At 45.6% G+C, this 14,847-nt stretch overlaps 1 protein-coding gene across 1 annotated transcript in view; it reads left to right on the forward strand.

The window, feature by feature from the left end:
• rpa1 (replication protein A1) overlaps positions 1 to 14,847 on the forward strand; it is a 48,901-nt gene that overhangs the window by 11,348 nt on the left and 22,706 nt on the right. The window contains exons 6-12 of the mRNA XM_077208307.1: positions 767 to 841; positions 9,367 to 9,484; positions 9,595 to 9,697; positions 9,772 to 9,840; positions 9,962 to 10,154; positions 10,724 to 10,860; positions 11,961 to 12,109. Of these exons, the coding sequence (XP_077064422.1) occupies positions 767 to 841; positions 9,367 to 9,484; positions 9,595 to 9,697; positions 9,772 to 9,840; positions 9,962 to 10,154; positions 10,724 to 10,860; positions 11,961 to 12,109 (844 nt within the window). The remainder of the gene's footprint in view (positions 1 to 766; positions 842 to 9,366; positions 9,485 to 9,594; positions 9,698 to 9,771; positions 9,841 to 9,961; positions 10,155 to 10,723; positions 10,861 to 11,960; positions 12,110 to 14,847) is intronic.

A 14,847-nucleotide genomic window follows, 5' to 3' on the forward strand; every position in this document is an offset into this window, starting at 1 on the left:
AAACAATGCTACTGTGTAAACAGCTTTGTTTACTAACTTCGGGACAGTCACACTAGATCTATTTTGTCTCGAGCATCAGGTTGTGCAATCAGCTCGCTCGCAACATAAGTGATGGATTAAAATAGCGCTACCGCAGAAATCGGTTAAATTAAAACAGTGTTTACAAAGTGAAGCACTAAATATAAAGGCAGTTAATACCAGCCGCAGTAAAATATTGTTTTTTAGTCACTGTAGTCAGTGGTTTTCAGCAAATGCTTGTGCACTAATGCATCATTCGTATCCTTTTAATCAAGCCTGTTAGCTTGCTGCGTACCTCCATTCCGTTCTCTTTATAGCATTTGTCTACTATTAAGTTTTAATTGTTTTTCAAACGCGATTTACTGCGGCTCTACTACGTTCACACGCTTGTTTTCAGTCTTTCTATATTTAATTTATCAATATATTAAGGTTTAAAATGTCAAAAATAAAGATTATATTAGTAAAACTCAATGTGTGGCTTTTACACTTTTTAAAGTACACTTTTACACATAAATACCCTGATTTAGGGTTTTATTTAGTTATAATAAACAACAAAATCAAATTTAATTTAAAAACGTTTTATCCGATTAATCGATTAACTGAAAAAATAATCGTCTGATTAATCGTTTATCAAAATAATCGTTAGTTGCAGCCCTACATTGAGGCATGTCTTTCACCTTGTCTAAAGGGATTTAATTTGATAAATATGTTTCATGTTCCTGGCATGAATTTTTTTTTTTTTTTGTAGGTCAGCCAAAGGCACAACAGAGTACAGCTCCAGCTCCAACTGTACGTCCATTACAGTCTCAGAATGGAAGTGATGGTAAAATAAAATTAACAAATATATATTTAATTTATTTAGTGTTTGTTTAAAAACCTTCAAATGTTTACATTAACACAGTGCTACTGAGCTGTAATTCATTTGCTGACTGCTGTGTTATGAAGTTCTGAATGCTAAATTATTTTAGATTATAGCCATATGGTTACTAAAATAACTCAAATATTTTAGTTGAAAGCTGACACATTTTCAAGATTCACATGGTGTACACAGGGCTTCGTATGTAGTGATGTCTTAAAATTCACTATGGTAACTGATTTGAAAATAAACGCTGACCCACGGTTTTCTAAGGTGAACTGACAAACAACCTGTTAAAGGGTTAGTTCACCCAAAAATGAAAATGATGTCATTAATGACTCACCCTCATGTCGTTCCAAGCCCGTAAGACCTCCGTTCATCTTCGGAACACAGTTTAAGATATTTTAGATTCAGTCCGAGAGCTTTTTGTCCCTCCATTGAAAATCTATGTACGGTATTGTCCTTGTCCAGAAAGGCAATAAAGACATCATCAAAGTAGTCCATGTGACCTCAGTGGGTTAGTTAGAATTTTTTGAAGCATCGAAAATACATTTTGTTCCGAAAATAACAAAAACGACGACTTTATTCAGCATTGTATTCTCTTCCGGTTCTGTTGTCAATCCGCTTTCATGAGTCTGCTGACGTAAGACGAGCTGACGTGTTATCTGGTGCGCCCGAGCTTCATTTACAGTCTGAAGGAGACGCACGCTGTAAACAAAACAATCTTTGCAAACATGTCTAAGGATTTCGACACAGGGGAAGACTTGCATTTTTTTTGGAAGAAAATGTATTTTCGATGCTTCAAAAAATTCTAACTAACCCCCTGAGGTCAAGTGGACTACTTTGATGATGTCTTTATTGCCTTTCTGGACAAGGACAGTATACCGTACATAGATTTTCAATGGAGGGACAGAAAACTCTCGGTCTAAATCTAAAATATCTTAAACTGTGTTCCGAAGATGAACGGAGATCTTACGGGCTTGGAACGACATGAGGGTGAGTCATTAATGACATAATTTTCATTTTTGGGTGAACTAACCCTTTAATAAAAAATTAAAAAAAGAGCACTTTAAAATATCTGTTGGAAATGTTGTAAACATGGAATACTGAGAGTAAAGTAGAAAGCATATTAAACATTTGAATCACCTGTAGTTAAAGCCAGGGTTGCCAAGTTTTTTTCCTACAACAAATATTAATTGCAGCGTGCCATCCATCCAACAATTGCAAAGAGTTTTGTGCTTTGTTACTTCTGATAATAAACAAAATCTCAACTTTCAAATTCTTACCAAAATCTATCACCCCCCCTGAAAAAAATCCTAGGGGAAACATTGGTTTTCCAATGTTCAGTTTGTTAGTTAGCTATAAAAAAGCTCTAAGAGGAGCTTATTTAGTGCTAATTATGTATTTTAAATATGTATGTTTGTTTTTAAGTGTTTTGTAAAAACCAAACGTGCAACTACATTTTAGGTTTTATTTGAGTATGATTATTATTTCTGAAAATAAATGATTAAAGCCGTTATCAGAATATAAACTAATTGTATTCAGTAAAATAATGTATCAAGTGAGAGGGTTCCCTGCATAGTTTACTCTACAGCATTAGTTAGGAGAGATTTTTTTTTTCTCCTTGCAAAAATCAAACTTTCGGTATCGGCTGAGAAATTTTGCATTGTTGTATCTCTAGTAGAAAGTCTTCATTTCATTCTCTTTAACATGTATATACCCATTTTGTTACTTAAGCATTTGAAGGCTTCTTAATTTCATGTATTTTCGGCACGGTTTAATCTTCTTGGTGACATTTTTAACTTCAGTGAGGATTTTCAAGCTGTGTTAAACAGCTGTTCTCTTACGAGAGTTCTCTCGTATTGCGTAAGTTTAGCTTACGCTACGGGAAAGATTCATCTTCTCGAGATACTGAAGCCAAAAAAATAATCCTTAATATTGTATACCTTGTCAACGCAGTGCAGCAGCTAGCAGACCTAGAGCAGGCCATCTCGCGTGCTCATTGGCTGCCCTGCGGGCAACTGCTGCAGCCTACCAGTGAGCCCGGCGTGACGTCACGCCCAATGAAGGGCGCCCGCGCCTTTATAGCGTCACAGCCCGCCAGATAGGCGTGGCTTAGTGTATAAAATAGGGGCTGTAGGCTGAATTCTCTGGTTTTTCGACGACTGAAGCGAAGTCGCTCGTGGCGCGAGCACGGCCGGTTACGCAATACTCGTTCCCTCTCTAGAGAGAACCGAGGTTACGTTAGCGTCACAGCCCGCCAATTCTCTGATTTTTCGACTCTTCAGCGAGCTCTTCGCATCGCTGGATTTGAGAGAAGCCACCGCCGCCGTCGAACAGCGAACAGCCAGCCTAGGACAGCGCTGAGGAAGCCGGCCGTCTTCGCCACCTTCAGCCATCCGTGCGAGCTACGCTATCCGGCGACGTATCCTTTTTTGCTTATTATTCTAAAAGAGCAGCGAGCGTCTTTTTAAAGATGCCTCGCACTTCCTGTGGCTCGTGTAAAGCCCCGCTCAGCGCCGGAGACCGCCATCTGATCTGCGCTCTCTGCCTGGGCCTGGAACACGCAGAGCTCGCCCTCGCGTCCGGGGGCTGCGAGCTCTGTGAGGAGCTTCCGCTGTCGACCCTGCGGGCTCGACTCGAAGCTTTCAACACCACAGCAGTCACTCCGCCCCCTGTGGGACCGCGCAGAAAGAAGCGCCGTTCCCTGAGACAGCCGGAACCGGTGGCCACAGCGACGCGCTCGCCGGAGAACCTCCCTCGAGCCTCGCTCTCGCTTTCCCCACCTCTCCTCACCGACGCGCAGCTGCCGCTTGCGAGCCTCACTGCCGTCGCTTCGGAGGATGAGTCCGAGGGACACGTCACAAGAGACTGCTGCTCTATCCTGGCATCAGACAGCGAGGAATGGTCGCTTCACTCCGCCTCCTCGTCAATCCAGGAATCCACCCGTACCAGCGCTGGAGCTGACGCGGAACTTATGCGCCTGCTGACGCAAGCTGTTGACCGTCTCGGGCTCGAGTGGTCGCTGCCGAAGGAACCCGCGCCGAACAGGCTCGACGGCTGCTTCCTTCAAAGTCGCCGCCGCGCAGTTTCAGAAACTAGGCCCGCTCCATTCCTGCCGGAACTTCATGCGGAGCTGACGAAGTCATGGAATACACCGTTTTCTGCTAGACTTCAGTCACAGGCCTCCGCGTCGCTCTCCCGAGTGGACGGCGCCGCCGAGAAAGGGTACACAGCGATTCCCCCTGTGGAAGAGGCGGTCGCAGCGCACCTTTGCCCGCCCTCCGCGAGATGGCGGTCACGGTCAGCCCTCCCGTCTAAAGCCTGCAGAGCCACTTCCGCCTTGGTCGGCCGCGCTTATGCCGCCTCCGGCCAGGCCGCGTCTGCTCTACACCCGATGGCTGTGCTTCAGATCCTGCAAGCCGACCTCCTCCGTGAATGGGATGAGAAGGGCCGGGACCCAGCTGCGGTTACGGATTTGAGAAGCGCGACGGATATCTCTCTCCGCGCCACCAAAGCCGCAGCCCAAGCCATCGGACGAGCCATGGCCGCGTTGACCGTAACGGAGAGGCACCTCTGGTTAACGCTTGCGGATATGAGGGAAACTGAGCGAGCCACCTTTCTGAACGCGCCGCTTTCCCCCACTGGTCTTTTCGGCCCAGCGGTGAACGGGATTGTTGACCGCTTCTCTGTGGTACAAAAGACCACGCAGGCCATGAACCTCTTCCTGCCGCGACGCTCGAGTTCTGCCACAGGCCGCTCTCGCGAGAGACGAAGCCAGCCTCCTGTGCGAACCACTACCCAGCGTCCAGCACAGCCTCAGCCTCAGCCTTCGCAGCAGATCAGGGCGGCCGCCCTAGATCGCGCTCAGACAGCCGTCACAGACCGCCGCCCCCCAGAGGGCCTCGGCAAAGAATCACGCTGAAGTCCGAGCACGCGAAGCCCTCCTAACAGCGAGAGAGAAAAGACGCGTGTGTCCCGCTGCGGCCGGACCGCCGTCAAAGTTCATTTCCCTGTCAGTCCCCTTCGAACAGGCTACTGCAGTGGTTCAACTAGCAGCCAACGAGCCGGTTTATTCACCCTCTCGCCTGCACACAAACGCCGTTTTCACGGAGACCCAGAGAAATCTCAAAAAGAGTATAATGTCTGGTCCGGCTCACGCCGTCAGCGTTTTAAGTGTAGTGAATGTGCCCACGCCCCAGTGTTCACCCCTACACATAAGCACCCCAAATCCCGTGTCACTCACAGAGCACACTCTCATAAAGCGCAGAAAAGCCGCTCGAGTGTTGAATGTAAGAAATGTGTCCACAGGTCTGTGCCCACTATCTGCCCACTCTGTTACACGATCAAAGAAGCAGGTTATGAACGTAAGTCTCGTGCCCGCCAGAGAGTGCTCACGCTTGCTAACACAAACCTCCCCCCGGGCCCCGCCTGCGCGTTTAAGTGTTATCACAAAACACAGGGCGTTAATAAAGCGCTCCCCATCTATTATGATCGAGGCGTCAGATACAGTTGTAAGTCTCGTGCCCGCGTGCGCGCGCTCACGCTTACAGAGAGCTCTTCCGCCCAGAGCGCTGCTCGCGCGTCAAAGTGTGGTAAAAGTATGTTCCCCATCCCTTATGATCGGGACATCTCACATAAGTCAGCCGGTTTCGGCTGTCAGCGAGCGGCCATTGCCCAGAACCGAGAGCGCGCACGCCACGCTCTCGTCTCCGGTTCAGTTTCACAAGCCCGCAAATGGCGGCGGTCTGAACCCGGAGGCCATTCGCCCCCTAGCGGCTCACATAGCTGCGTGGGAAACTATCCCAGGGATTTCAGAATGGGTGTTGAGCACAATAAAGCAGGGCTATACACTTCAATTCATTCGCCGTCCCCCGCACTTTCAAGCCCGGACCGCGACGATAGTGAATGCGGAAGTAGCACACCTACTTCACGCAGAAATAGCAAAGCTGCTGTGCAAAGGGGCTATAGAAAAGGTACCGCCTTCTCTGAGCGAGTCAGGCTTTTACAGCCGATATTTTCTCGTACCCAAGAAGGACGGAGCCTTCAGACCTATCCTAGATCTGAGATATTTGAACAAAGTGCTTGCAAAAAGACCGTTCAAAATGCTTACGACCAGGAAAATCCTCGCGCACGTTCGCCCGAGGGACTGGTTTATTTCTCTAGATCTGAAGGATGCCTATTTTCAGATTCAGATAGTACCCAGTCACAGGCAATTTTTGAGATTCGCCTTCGACGGTCAGGCATATCAATACACCGTCCTGCCGTTCGGTCTGTCCCTGGCACCCCGTACATTTACAAAGTGCATGGACGCGGCGCTCGCCCCCCTGAGAAGTCAGGGGCTGCGCATAATGAACTATCTGGACGATTGGCTGATATTGGCACAGTCAGAGACAGAACTACTATCTCACAGAACAGTGCTTCTCAGTCATCTGGAAAGCTTGGGTCTCACGGTCAACTGGACCAAGAGCTCATTACTGCCCAGCCAGTCAATTTCCTTTTTAGGAATAGAACTGGACTCGGTGACCATGACGGCTCGTTTATCGACACAGCGCGCGCGCCATGTTCGCCACCTAGCCGCATATTTCCAGAAGGGCAGCTTTCTCCCTTTGAAAACATTTCAAAGGAAGTTGGGCTGTATGGCATCAGCTGCAGCGGTGCTCCAGCTGGGCCTACTGCGCATGCGCCCGCTCCAACGCTGGTTGAACGCTCGCGCGCCTCGCCGAGCCTGGGTGTCTGGCGGCCAGAAAATCAGAGTGACTCAGACCTGCATAACAGCTCTGCAGCCCTGGTTAGTGGCCGACTGGTACCAGCAGGGAGTAATGATGGGAACCATCTCTTATCGGAAGGTCATCTCGACCAGCCTTTGGCCAGTGGTCAGACCAGGAGAAGGGTTTTCACATAAACTGTCTGGAAATTATAGCGGTCGAGAACGCGCTGAAGTGCTCCCTCCCGTTCATACAGGACCAGCATGTTCTTGTCCGCTCGGACAACACATCTGTGGTATCCTATGTAAACCGTCAGGGCGGGGTCAGATCCAGAAATCTCTGCAATCTAACGGAACGCCTCCTTATTTGGTCACAGATGAACCTGCGCTCGCTGAGGGCGGCGCATGTGCCTGGCCATTTGAACGACGGCCCAGACAAACTGTCCAGACAAACAATGTTCCCCCAGGGGAATGGTCCCTGCACCCCGAAACGGTCCAGAAACTGTGGCGCCTATTCGGCAGAGCGGAAGTCGACCTGTTTGTGTCAAAAGACAACGCTCAATGCCCGACGTTCTTCTCGAAGGACGAGGGCGCGCTGGCCCAGGTTTGGCCCAGCCTCCCGCTATATGCTTTCCCTCCGGTCTCTCTGTTGCCACAGGTGATCAAGAGGATCAGGGAAACGCGCCACTCTGTGCTCCTCATAGCCCCGCGTTGGGAGAATCAGACTTGGTTCCCGGAACTGGCACGGCTGTCACATACAGCTCCGTGGCCGATTCCGGTGAGGGCAGATCTCCTCTCTCAGGCTCGCGGCACGATCTGGCATCCCCATCCAGAGCGCTGGTCTCTGCATGCATGGTTGATCAACGGGTACTCGTTGCCCTGCCAGAAGGAGTGATGAACACGATCACGCAGTCTAGAGCCCCTTCCACGAGAAGCCTCTACGCGTCTAAATGGTCGGTGTTCTCTAGATGGTGCACCGACAGAGGTCTGGACCCGCGGGCATGCGGGGTGGCGCAGCTGCTCACCTTCCTACAAGAGCTGTTGGATAAGGGAAGGTCCCCATCCACGCTCAAAGTATACGTGGCGGCCGTGGCAGCGTTCGCGGAATCGACGCACGGCCAGTCACTGGGAAGACATGAGTTGGTCATCCGCTTCCTTAGAGGAGCTAGAAGGATGAATCCGCCGCGCCCGCCGTCGGTTCCCATGTGGAATCTTTCATTGGTCCTCGAGGCCCTGAAAGCTTTTCCATTTGAACCACTAGACTCCGTGGGGTTGAAATATCTATCACTAAAAACCGTTTTTCTGACTGCACTGTCGTCAGTAAAACGTGTAGGGTATCTGCACGCGCTGTCTGTCAGCGCGTCGTGTCTTGAGTTCGGACCAAATGACTCTAAAGTCATCCTCAGACCTAGACATGGTTATGTCCCTAAAGTGATGGGCACTCCATTCAGAGCGCAAGTTATTTCGCTGTCAGCTCTCCCAGCATCTGACAGCGAAAGTGATGTGAATCTCCTCCGCCCTGTCAGAGCACTGAGATTTTACATTACGCGCTCCGCCTCCTTCAGGCGTTCGGGACAGCTTTTCTTTTCGTTTGGTGGGCGCGCCAAGGGGCTCGCCTCCTCGAAACAGAGCCTGTCCAGATGGATAGTGGACGCTATAGCGGCAGCTTACGCGTCAAAAGGTCTGCAATGCCCTCTGGGCATCAGGGCTCATTCCACGAGAGGCGTGGCCTCGTCGTGGGCATGGTCCAGTGGAATTTCTATCCATGACATATGTGTAGCGGCGGGCTGGAGCTCCCCGTCTACCTTTGCCAGGTTTTATAACCTAGAAGTTCCTGCCTTGCAGGCTAAACTGTTGTCAGTCTGAAAAAGAGGTGTATTCTGCCCAGATCTCCTGCTCAGATCACTTTCATGACTCTGTTCTCCTGGTTGAGCTGCACTAAGTAGGTTATGTGCCATATGACTATACAGACCGGTGCGCTGCTCTGTATTCCCTATGTGTGCTTATGTACAAGTGATGGCCCGCGTGGCTGGCCACCTTATTTTTTCCACTTATGGGGTTCCCCTCAAGCTCGGGGTCTCATGTGGATGCTTGGCGCGCACGGCGTTGACAAAGTGTTCCCGTAGCGTAAGCTAAACTTACGCAATACGAGAGAACCTCTCGTAAGAGAACGATACTCGGTTACTAACGTAACCTCGGTTCTCTCTAGAGAGGGAACGAGTATTGCGTAACCGGCCGTGCTCGCGCCACGAGCGACTTCGCTTCAGTCGTCGAAAAACCAGAGAATTCAGCCTACAGCCCCTATTTTATACACTAAGCCACGCCTATCTGGCGGGCTGTGACGCTATAAAGGCGCGGGCGCCCTTCATTGGGCGTGACGTCACGCCGGGCTCACTGGTAGGCTGCAGCAGTTGCCCGCAGGGCAGCCAATGAGCACGCGAGATGGCCTGCTCTAGGTCTGCTAGCTGCTGCACTGCGTTGACAAGGTATACAAAATTAAGGATAATTTTTTGGCTTCAGTATCTCGAGAAGATGAATCTTTCCCGTAGCGTAAGCTAAACTTACGCAATACTCGTTCCCTCTCTAGAGAGAACCGAGGTTACGTTAGTAACCGAGTATCGTTTTAACTCACACTTAAAAGATTGTCACCGAAGATTGTTTTAGAGGTGTTTTTCAAGACAACATGTCATAAATGCAAATTTGGTGTCTATTTTATCTTGATTATATTGTGACTCTGTTTTAGTTCTTTGTGGTGATCTGTTGTTTTCTCTTCTACTCTCATTAGGTTCAATGAACAGACCTCCCACTCAGAGCTTCGGTAAAAAACCCATGGCTGCCCCTAACACTCCTGGAGGCAGCTCTAAAGTTGTGCCTATTGCCAGCCTCAATCCATACCAGTCAAAGTCAGTCTAAATTTCACATCCACACTCCTGAACTTCCCTTTTTCCAGTCCAATTGACCTTTGCATATCACATTGTGTTGTGCATAGATCATAAGAGTGCGTTTTCTTTAGGTGGACTGTTAGAGCTCGAGTCACCAACAAGAATGCCATCCGCACATGGAGTAACTCCAGGGGAGACGGGAAGCTTTTCTCCATGGAGCTAGTGGATGAAAGCGTAAGCATTTATCAGCAGATCAGAAACTTGTAAGAGTATTAATTTGCAATGACATCTCGCTTTGTTTATTATAGGGGGAGATCAGAGCAACTGGGTTTAATAACGAGGTGGATAAATTCTACTCACTCATCGAGCAGGGAAAAGTAAGCCCTACTTCCTTCTAAATTGTTAGCTGTTAACAAATAATATAGGGCTAAGGCAATGTAAGGTAGCAACAGCTGTTGATCACGTGACCTGATTTTTTCTCTCTCTTGTTCTCCTGAGGTCTATTACATCTCCAAAGGCACCCTGAAGATCGCTAACAAACAGTTCTCTTCACTTAAGAATGACTATGAGATGACTCTCAACGGAGAGACGAGCATCATCCCTTGTGAGGACAGCCAAGATGTCCCCATGGTGCAGTGCGAGTTTGTTTCCATTGCTGACCTGGAGTCCCGGGAGAAAGACACCATCATAGGTGAGCATCTCCCCCTGGCCTGTGCCATTGGCATCATCAATAACCAGCATTTTAATAAGTAACCGCTGTGGAGACAGTAGTATGGCTTCTGCGTAACAAATGTGTTGAGGCCCAGGAGGTTGTGGTAATTATAACGTTGATGATGAACGCAATATTAATAATGCTTATGACAGTAATGGCCTGTGGCGCAGATTGACTTTGTGTCCCTGTCGGGTTCTAGCAGAACCGGAGGAGAAAGATGCTGTCACTGGTAGACTGAAGAGTCAATAAGCATGCCTCTAATTATGGTAATAGCAGTTGGAGCATGTCAAGGTGCGGCAGGCATATTTCTTATCCGAGATTTGAGTCAGGTGCTGGCAGTGATTTGTGAAACGCTCCTAATGGCAGCTAAATGATTCATAACGGCGTCTGATATGAGAGGATTAAGATGGCGTGCTGCAATGAAGCGTTGACGGCTGTTGTGAAATTACATTCTGGATGAGTGTTAAAGTCATCCCATACCTATTTGCTGTTGGTACATTTGTGGGAGTAGCAGTGTTGTAAAACCCGTGTGGCGCATGTGTTTACAGATGTGATCGGAGTATGTAAAAACACAGAAGATGTGATGCGCATCACAACCAAGAACAGTCGTGAGGTTTCCAAGAGAAACATCCAATTGATGGACATGTCCGGCAGAGTCATCCAGCTCACCATGTGGGGCAATGATGTATGTAATTAATCTTTAATAATTTTACATTATTATTCAGTGCCTTATAGTACAGAAATAATGTGTAAATAATCAATAATGTGATCTTTTTTTTTCATTACCTTTTATATTTTGTTTTTTGGACCATAAAGTTTCATAAAACTCTGTCGGAATACTTGTGTAAAAGTGTAAAACCATATTTTACAATAGATTTTTAATGTTTCATTTTTAAAAGCTAGATTAATTGCCAAGCTCTAACATTTGTATGTATAAGGTTGACAGATTGCATTGCCTGAATGATGTACACTGCACAAAAGTTTGTGGTCGTTTTTGAAAGAAATCTCTAGTTCACCAAAGCTGCATTTGATCAAAAACAGTAAAGAAAAAAAAAAGTAATGCTGTGAAATGTGAGCACAGTGTAACGGTTTTCTATTTAAATGTTATTTATTCCTGTGATTGCAAAGCTAAATTTTCAGTAGTTTTCAGTGTAACATGATCCTTCAGAAATCATTATAATATGCTATTTGGTGCCCAATTTTTAAAAACATTTTTTTTTATCAATGCTGAAAATGGTTGTGCTGCTTAATTATTTCTTTTTGGAAACTGTGATATATTTTCTTGATTCTTTGAGTAGCAAGTTCAAAACATCAGCATTTATTTCAAGTAAAAAATATTTTGTAACATTATAAATGTCTTTACTGAAACTATTGATCAATTCATCTTACTGACTAAAATTATTATTATCTTTAAAAAAAAAAGTATTGACCACAGACATTTGAACGGTAATGTAACGGTAGCTGACTGGAATCCTCATGCAAACAGTGATATCCAGCCTTAAACACTGTGATCTTGTACTAGATCAGGCCCTTGAGCATTGAGGAGAAAAACTTCCTCCTCCATTACAGTGGCCAGATTTCAGCTTCTATTTCGCATTTCAGCTATTCTCATCTCATCAGGATGTGCCATGAAAGACCAAATGCATAAAACCACAATTAGATGGCAAATCCTTATGGATCTTTTGATGCACTGCTGCTAGCAAGTAAAACGTGTTTACACCGTAGAAGGAATATATGAACTTTTTCAGTGCTTAACTATTCGCCTTTTCATTCCTCACTCTGCAGGCAGAGACATTTGATGGCAGTGGGCAGCCAATCTTGGCCATTAAGGGGGCAAGATTATCTGACTTTGGTGGGCGTTCTCTTTCGACTCTCTACAGCAGCACAGTCATGATCAACCCCGATATTCCTGAGGCATACAAACTGCGGGGCTGGTGAGTGATCCCCTACCCCCCCCCGTTCCTCTCAAATCGTACAATACAGAATATACGCGGCATCTGTTGTTAAGTGTTTGTCCTAGATGAAACAGATGTGTTCTGATGCTCCCCTGTTTTTATTTCTCCACTTGTGAGAATTAGGACGAGTATAGAGCAAAAACTAAAATGCACACTCCAGAACTCAGAGAGGGTGAGCATGCTCATGCCTTTGATATCAAGATTAGCTCTATCAGCGGCACTCTGGTGGGCTTTGCATTCAGGCTGACATAGGAATGCAAATTATGGCTAATCCCCTGCCAAGATGTTCAATTTCCTTGGTGAACTCATGTGACTCGGGTCCATTGAGAACAGGAATGTTTATTTCTGCCCTGGGGATGTGAAACAAGGAAGATGGGGAAACGACAGCACGAACGCCTTGTTGAGAGATGATGTTATAAATAAGTGCATACAAGGAAGCAGCAATGAGTATATGATGGCTTCCTGTGTTTATGGAGCACGGGCTGTCCTAATCCTCATAGATTCTTATTGGTTATTGAAGGAATTAAAAACTGTTATTACTCAATAACTCTTGTTTTCTTCTGCTTACTCATGCTAATTTAGGTTTGTGTTGGGGCTGCCAAATTTATAATTATGCGTCTTAAAATATCACCAGATTGTGATGATTTGAGTAAACCACATTCATTGTGCACTTTCAGTGACAAACCTAAATTGTCATCTAAATATTGAATTCCATGTAATAATCTTGCGCTCTTGCTTTCTATCTAATTCAGTCGCAATTTGAAAAAGTTTTTGGTTTTCATGAGACTGTGACATTTCCTACTTAGCCAATTCCACTCCATAATATATGGAAAAGTCAATAAGTGCTCCTCTGCCGCCATCTACTGATAGTGGTAATTTCATGTCTTTTTTTTAAGTGTTTGTTTGACACAGTGTTAGTTTTCCTACATCTTTAAACTTATAGTTTTACAAATCATCACAATAAAAACAACATTAAAATATAATGATATTTAGAGCCTTGAAGTGCTGGAAAAAGTGTAATGCTCTTCAAAAAGTCCTTAAAGTGCTTTAATTTCACTCTTAAAAGTTTGCATGAACCCTGAAATTAATATTGTAAAAACATTTGTCCATTTCTCCATGGTTACAGTTAGCATTACTACATTAAATCCATAGTGAATGTTGATTTTTAGGGATGGGTGCTGAAACCCAGTATTAAATGAGCCCTGCTGCTAAATTGAAAGACAGGATCGGTATGGCCTGCTTGTATGTGATGCATTTTTGCCATTTGCAATCCAGAAGAGAGATCTCTCTCACAGAGCTACGGCATGCGCAACAACAGGGGCGATGACCGAGATATTAATCTAATTTTACTTTTGATTTTGGGTTCCAATGATTTAAACAAAAAAAAAACTTTTACGTCAGAATCCGCACAATCGGTGATTCCTGTAAAATGCAGTCTCTGTGGTTGCTAAATAGAGGGACGTGTTTGACAATAAAAAGAGCTAATAAAAGCACAACTGCGGAAGAGATGCTGTTTCCAACTTCAAGCCTTTGTGTGTGTGCTCTCCAAAATGGACCGCAATATAGACAAGCACATTATACTTTTGCCTTACTTTACGCTTTGCTTTTCCACTGCGTGGTACGATTCGGCTCGGCACGACTCAGCTCACCTCGCTTTGGCTCGGTTTGTTTCTCCACTGCAGTTTAGTACCTCTTCAAAGTGGGTGGGATTGTAGAATGCACATTGAAGTTGCTGAAAAACTTTTTCATTCCTGGTCTTAATATCCAGCTCTCGCTGGATCTGCTCCTCTGCTACCAACGAGAGGAATGTCTGCACCTCATCTACTGACCAGTCACCATGATTCAGCCATTTCTTTTTTTACAGGTTATTTTTTCAAACAAGTCGTTTAAAAAAAATTGTGCTAACAAATAATACTGCGGTGGCTGTTGCAGACAGTTTAAATCTAGCGGGTTTGGTGTCTCATGTTGCCAATGACACTGGTAGTGACAATTCTCTCTGACCAATCAGTGATCTGTAGTGTTTTTACGTCACATTTTAGTATCTGTATGGTACGCTTGGAACCTCAACAGAGGCGGTACAGTGGAAAAGCGCCACAAAGTGAGCCGAGTCGTACCGTACCGTGCAGTGGAAAAGCGCCATAATAAACCTACTACCGATTGCGCCATTAGTGTGATTGTGAATCAAAGAAAGAGAAAATTACTCAGTTCTTGAATGAATAACTTAACATTTAATAAGCATTAATATATTCATTTATACAGTGAAAATTATGCAGTGTTATTTAACATTTGATTACTTTATTAGATTTCTTTTGTAGGCCATATTACTTAGATGGACAGTAATGTTAGTAGACCTTTTCTGAAATTAAAGCACTGCAGTTCATTTGTATCTTTGTTTTATTGTCTTTATTTGACCATTTGTTTGTACTTTGTATCTTTGTTCTTGTTCTTATTGTATCATATCTCAGGATTATTCCTGCATAGAGAATTACGAGGCGGCCGCCACTGTCAAATTTAGTGCCGCCTCCGGCTCTCAACAAAACTTAGAAAGTTAGGCAACAGTCACTGTCATATGCTCAGATACCCACCGTGTCCACTATCAACCCGTATAATTTGCCAATAGTGATGCGCTGATTGTGGTTATATCCGTGGGTCAGGTGGGCCAAGTAATAAAAAAATAGAAACATAAACATAAATCAGAAACGTAAAAACACTAGCCT

The sequence above is a fragment of the Siphateles boraxobius genome, unplaced genomic scaffold, assembly GCF_051911475.1.
Source record: "Siphateles boraxobius isolate OS27281-9 unplaced genomic scaffold, OSU_SipBor_1 6, whole genome shotgun sequence".
Lineage (NCBI taxonomy): Eukaryota > Metazoa > Chordata > Actinopteri > Cypriniformes > Leuciscidae > Siphateles > Siphateles boraxobius.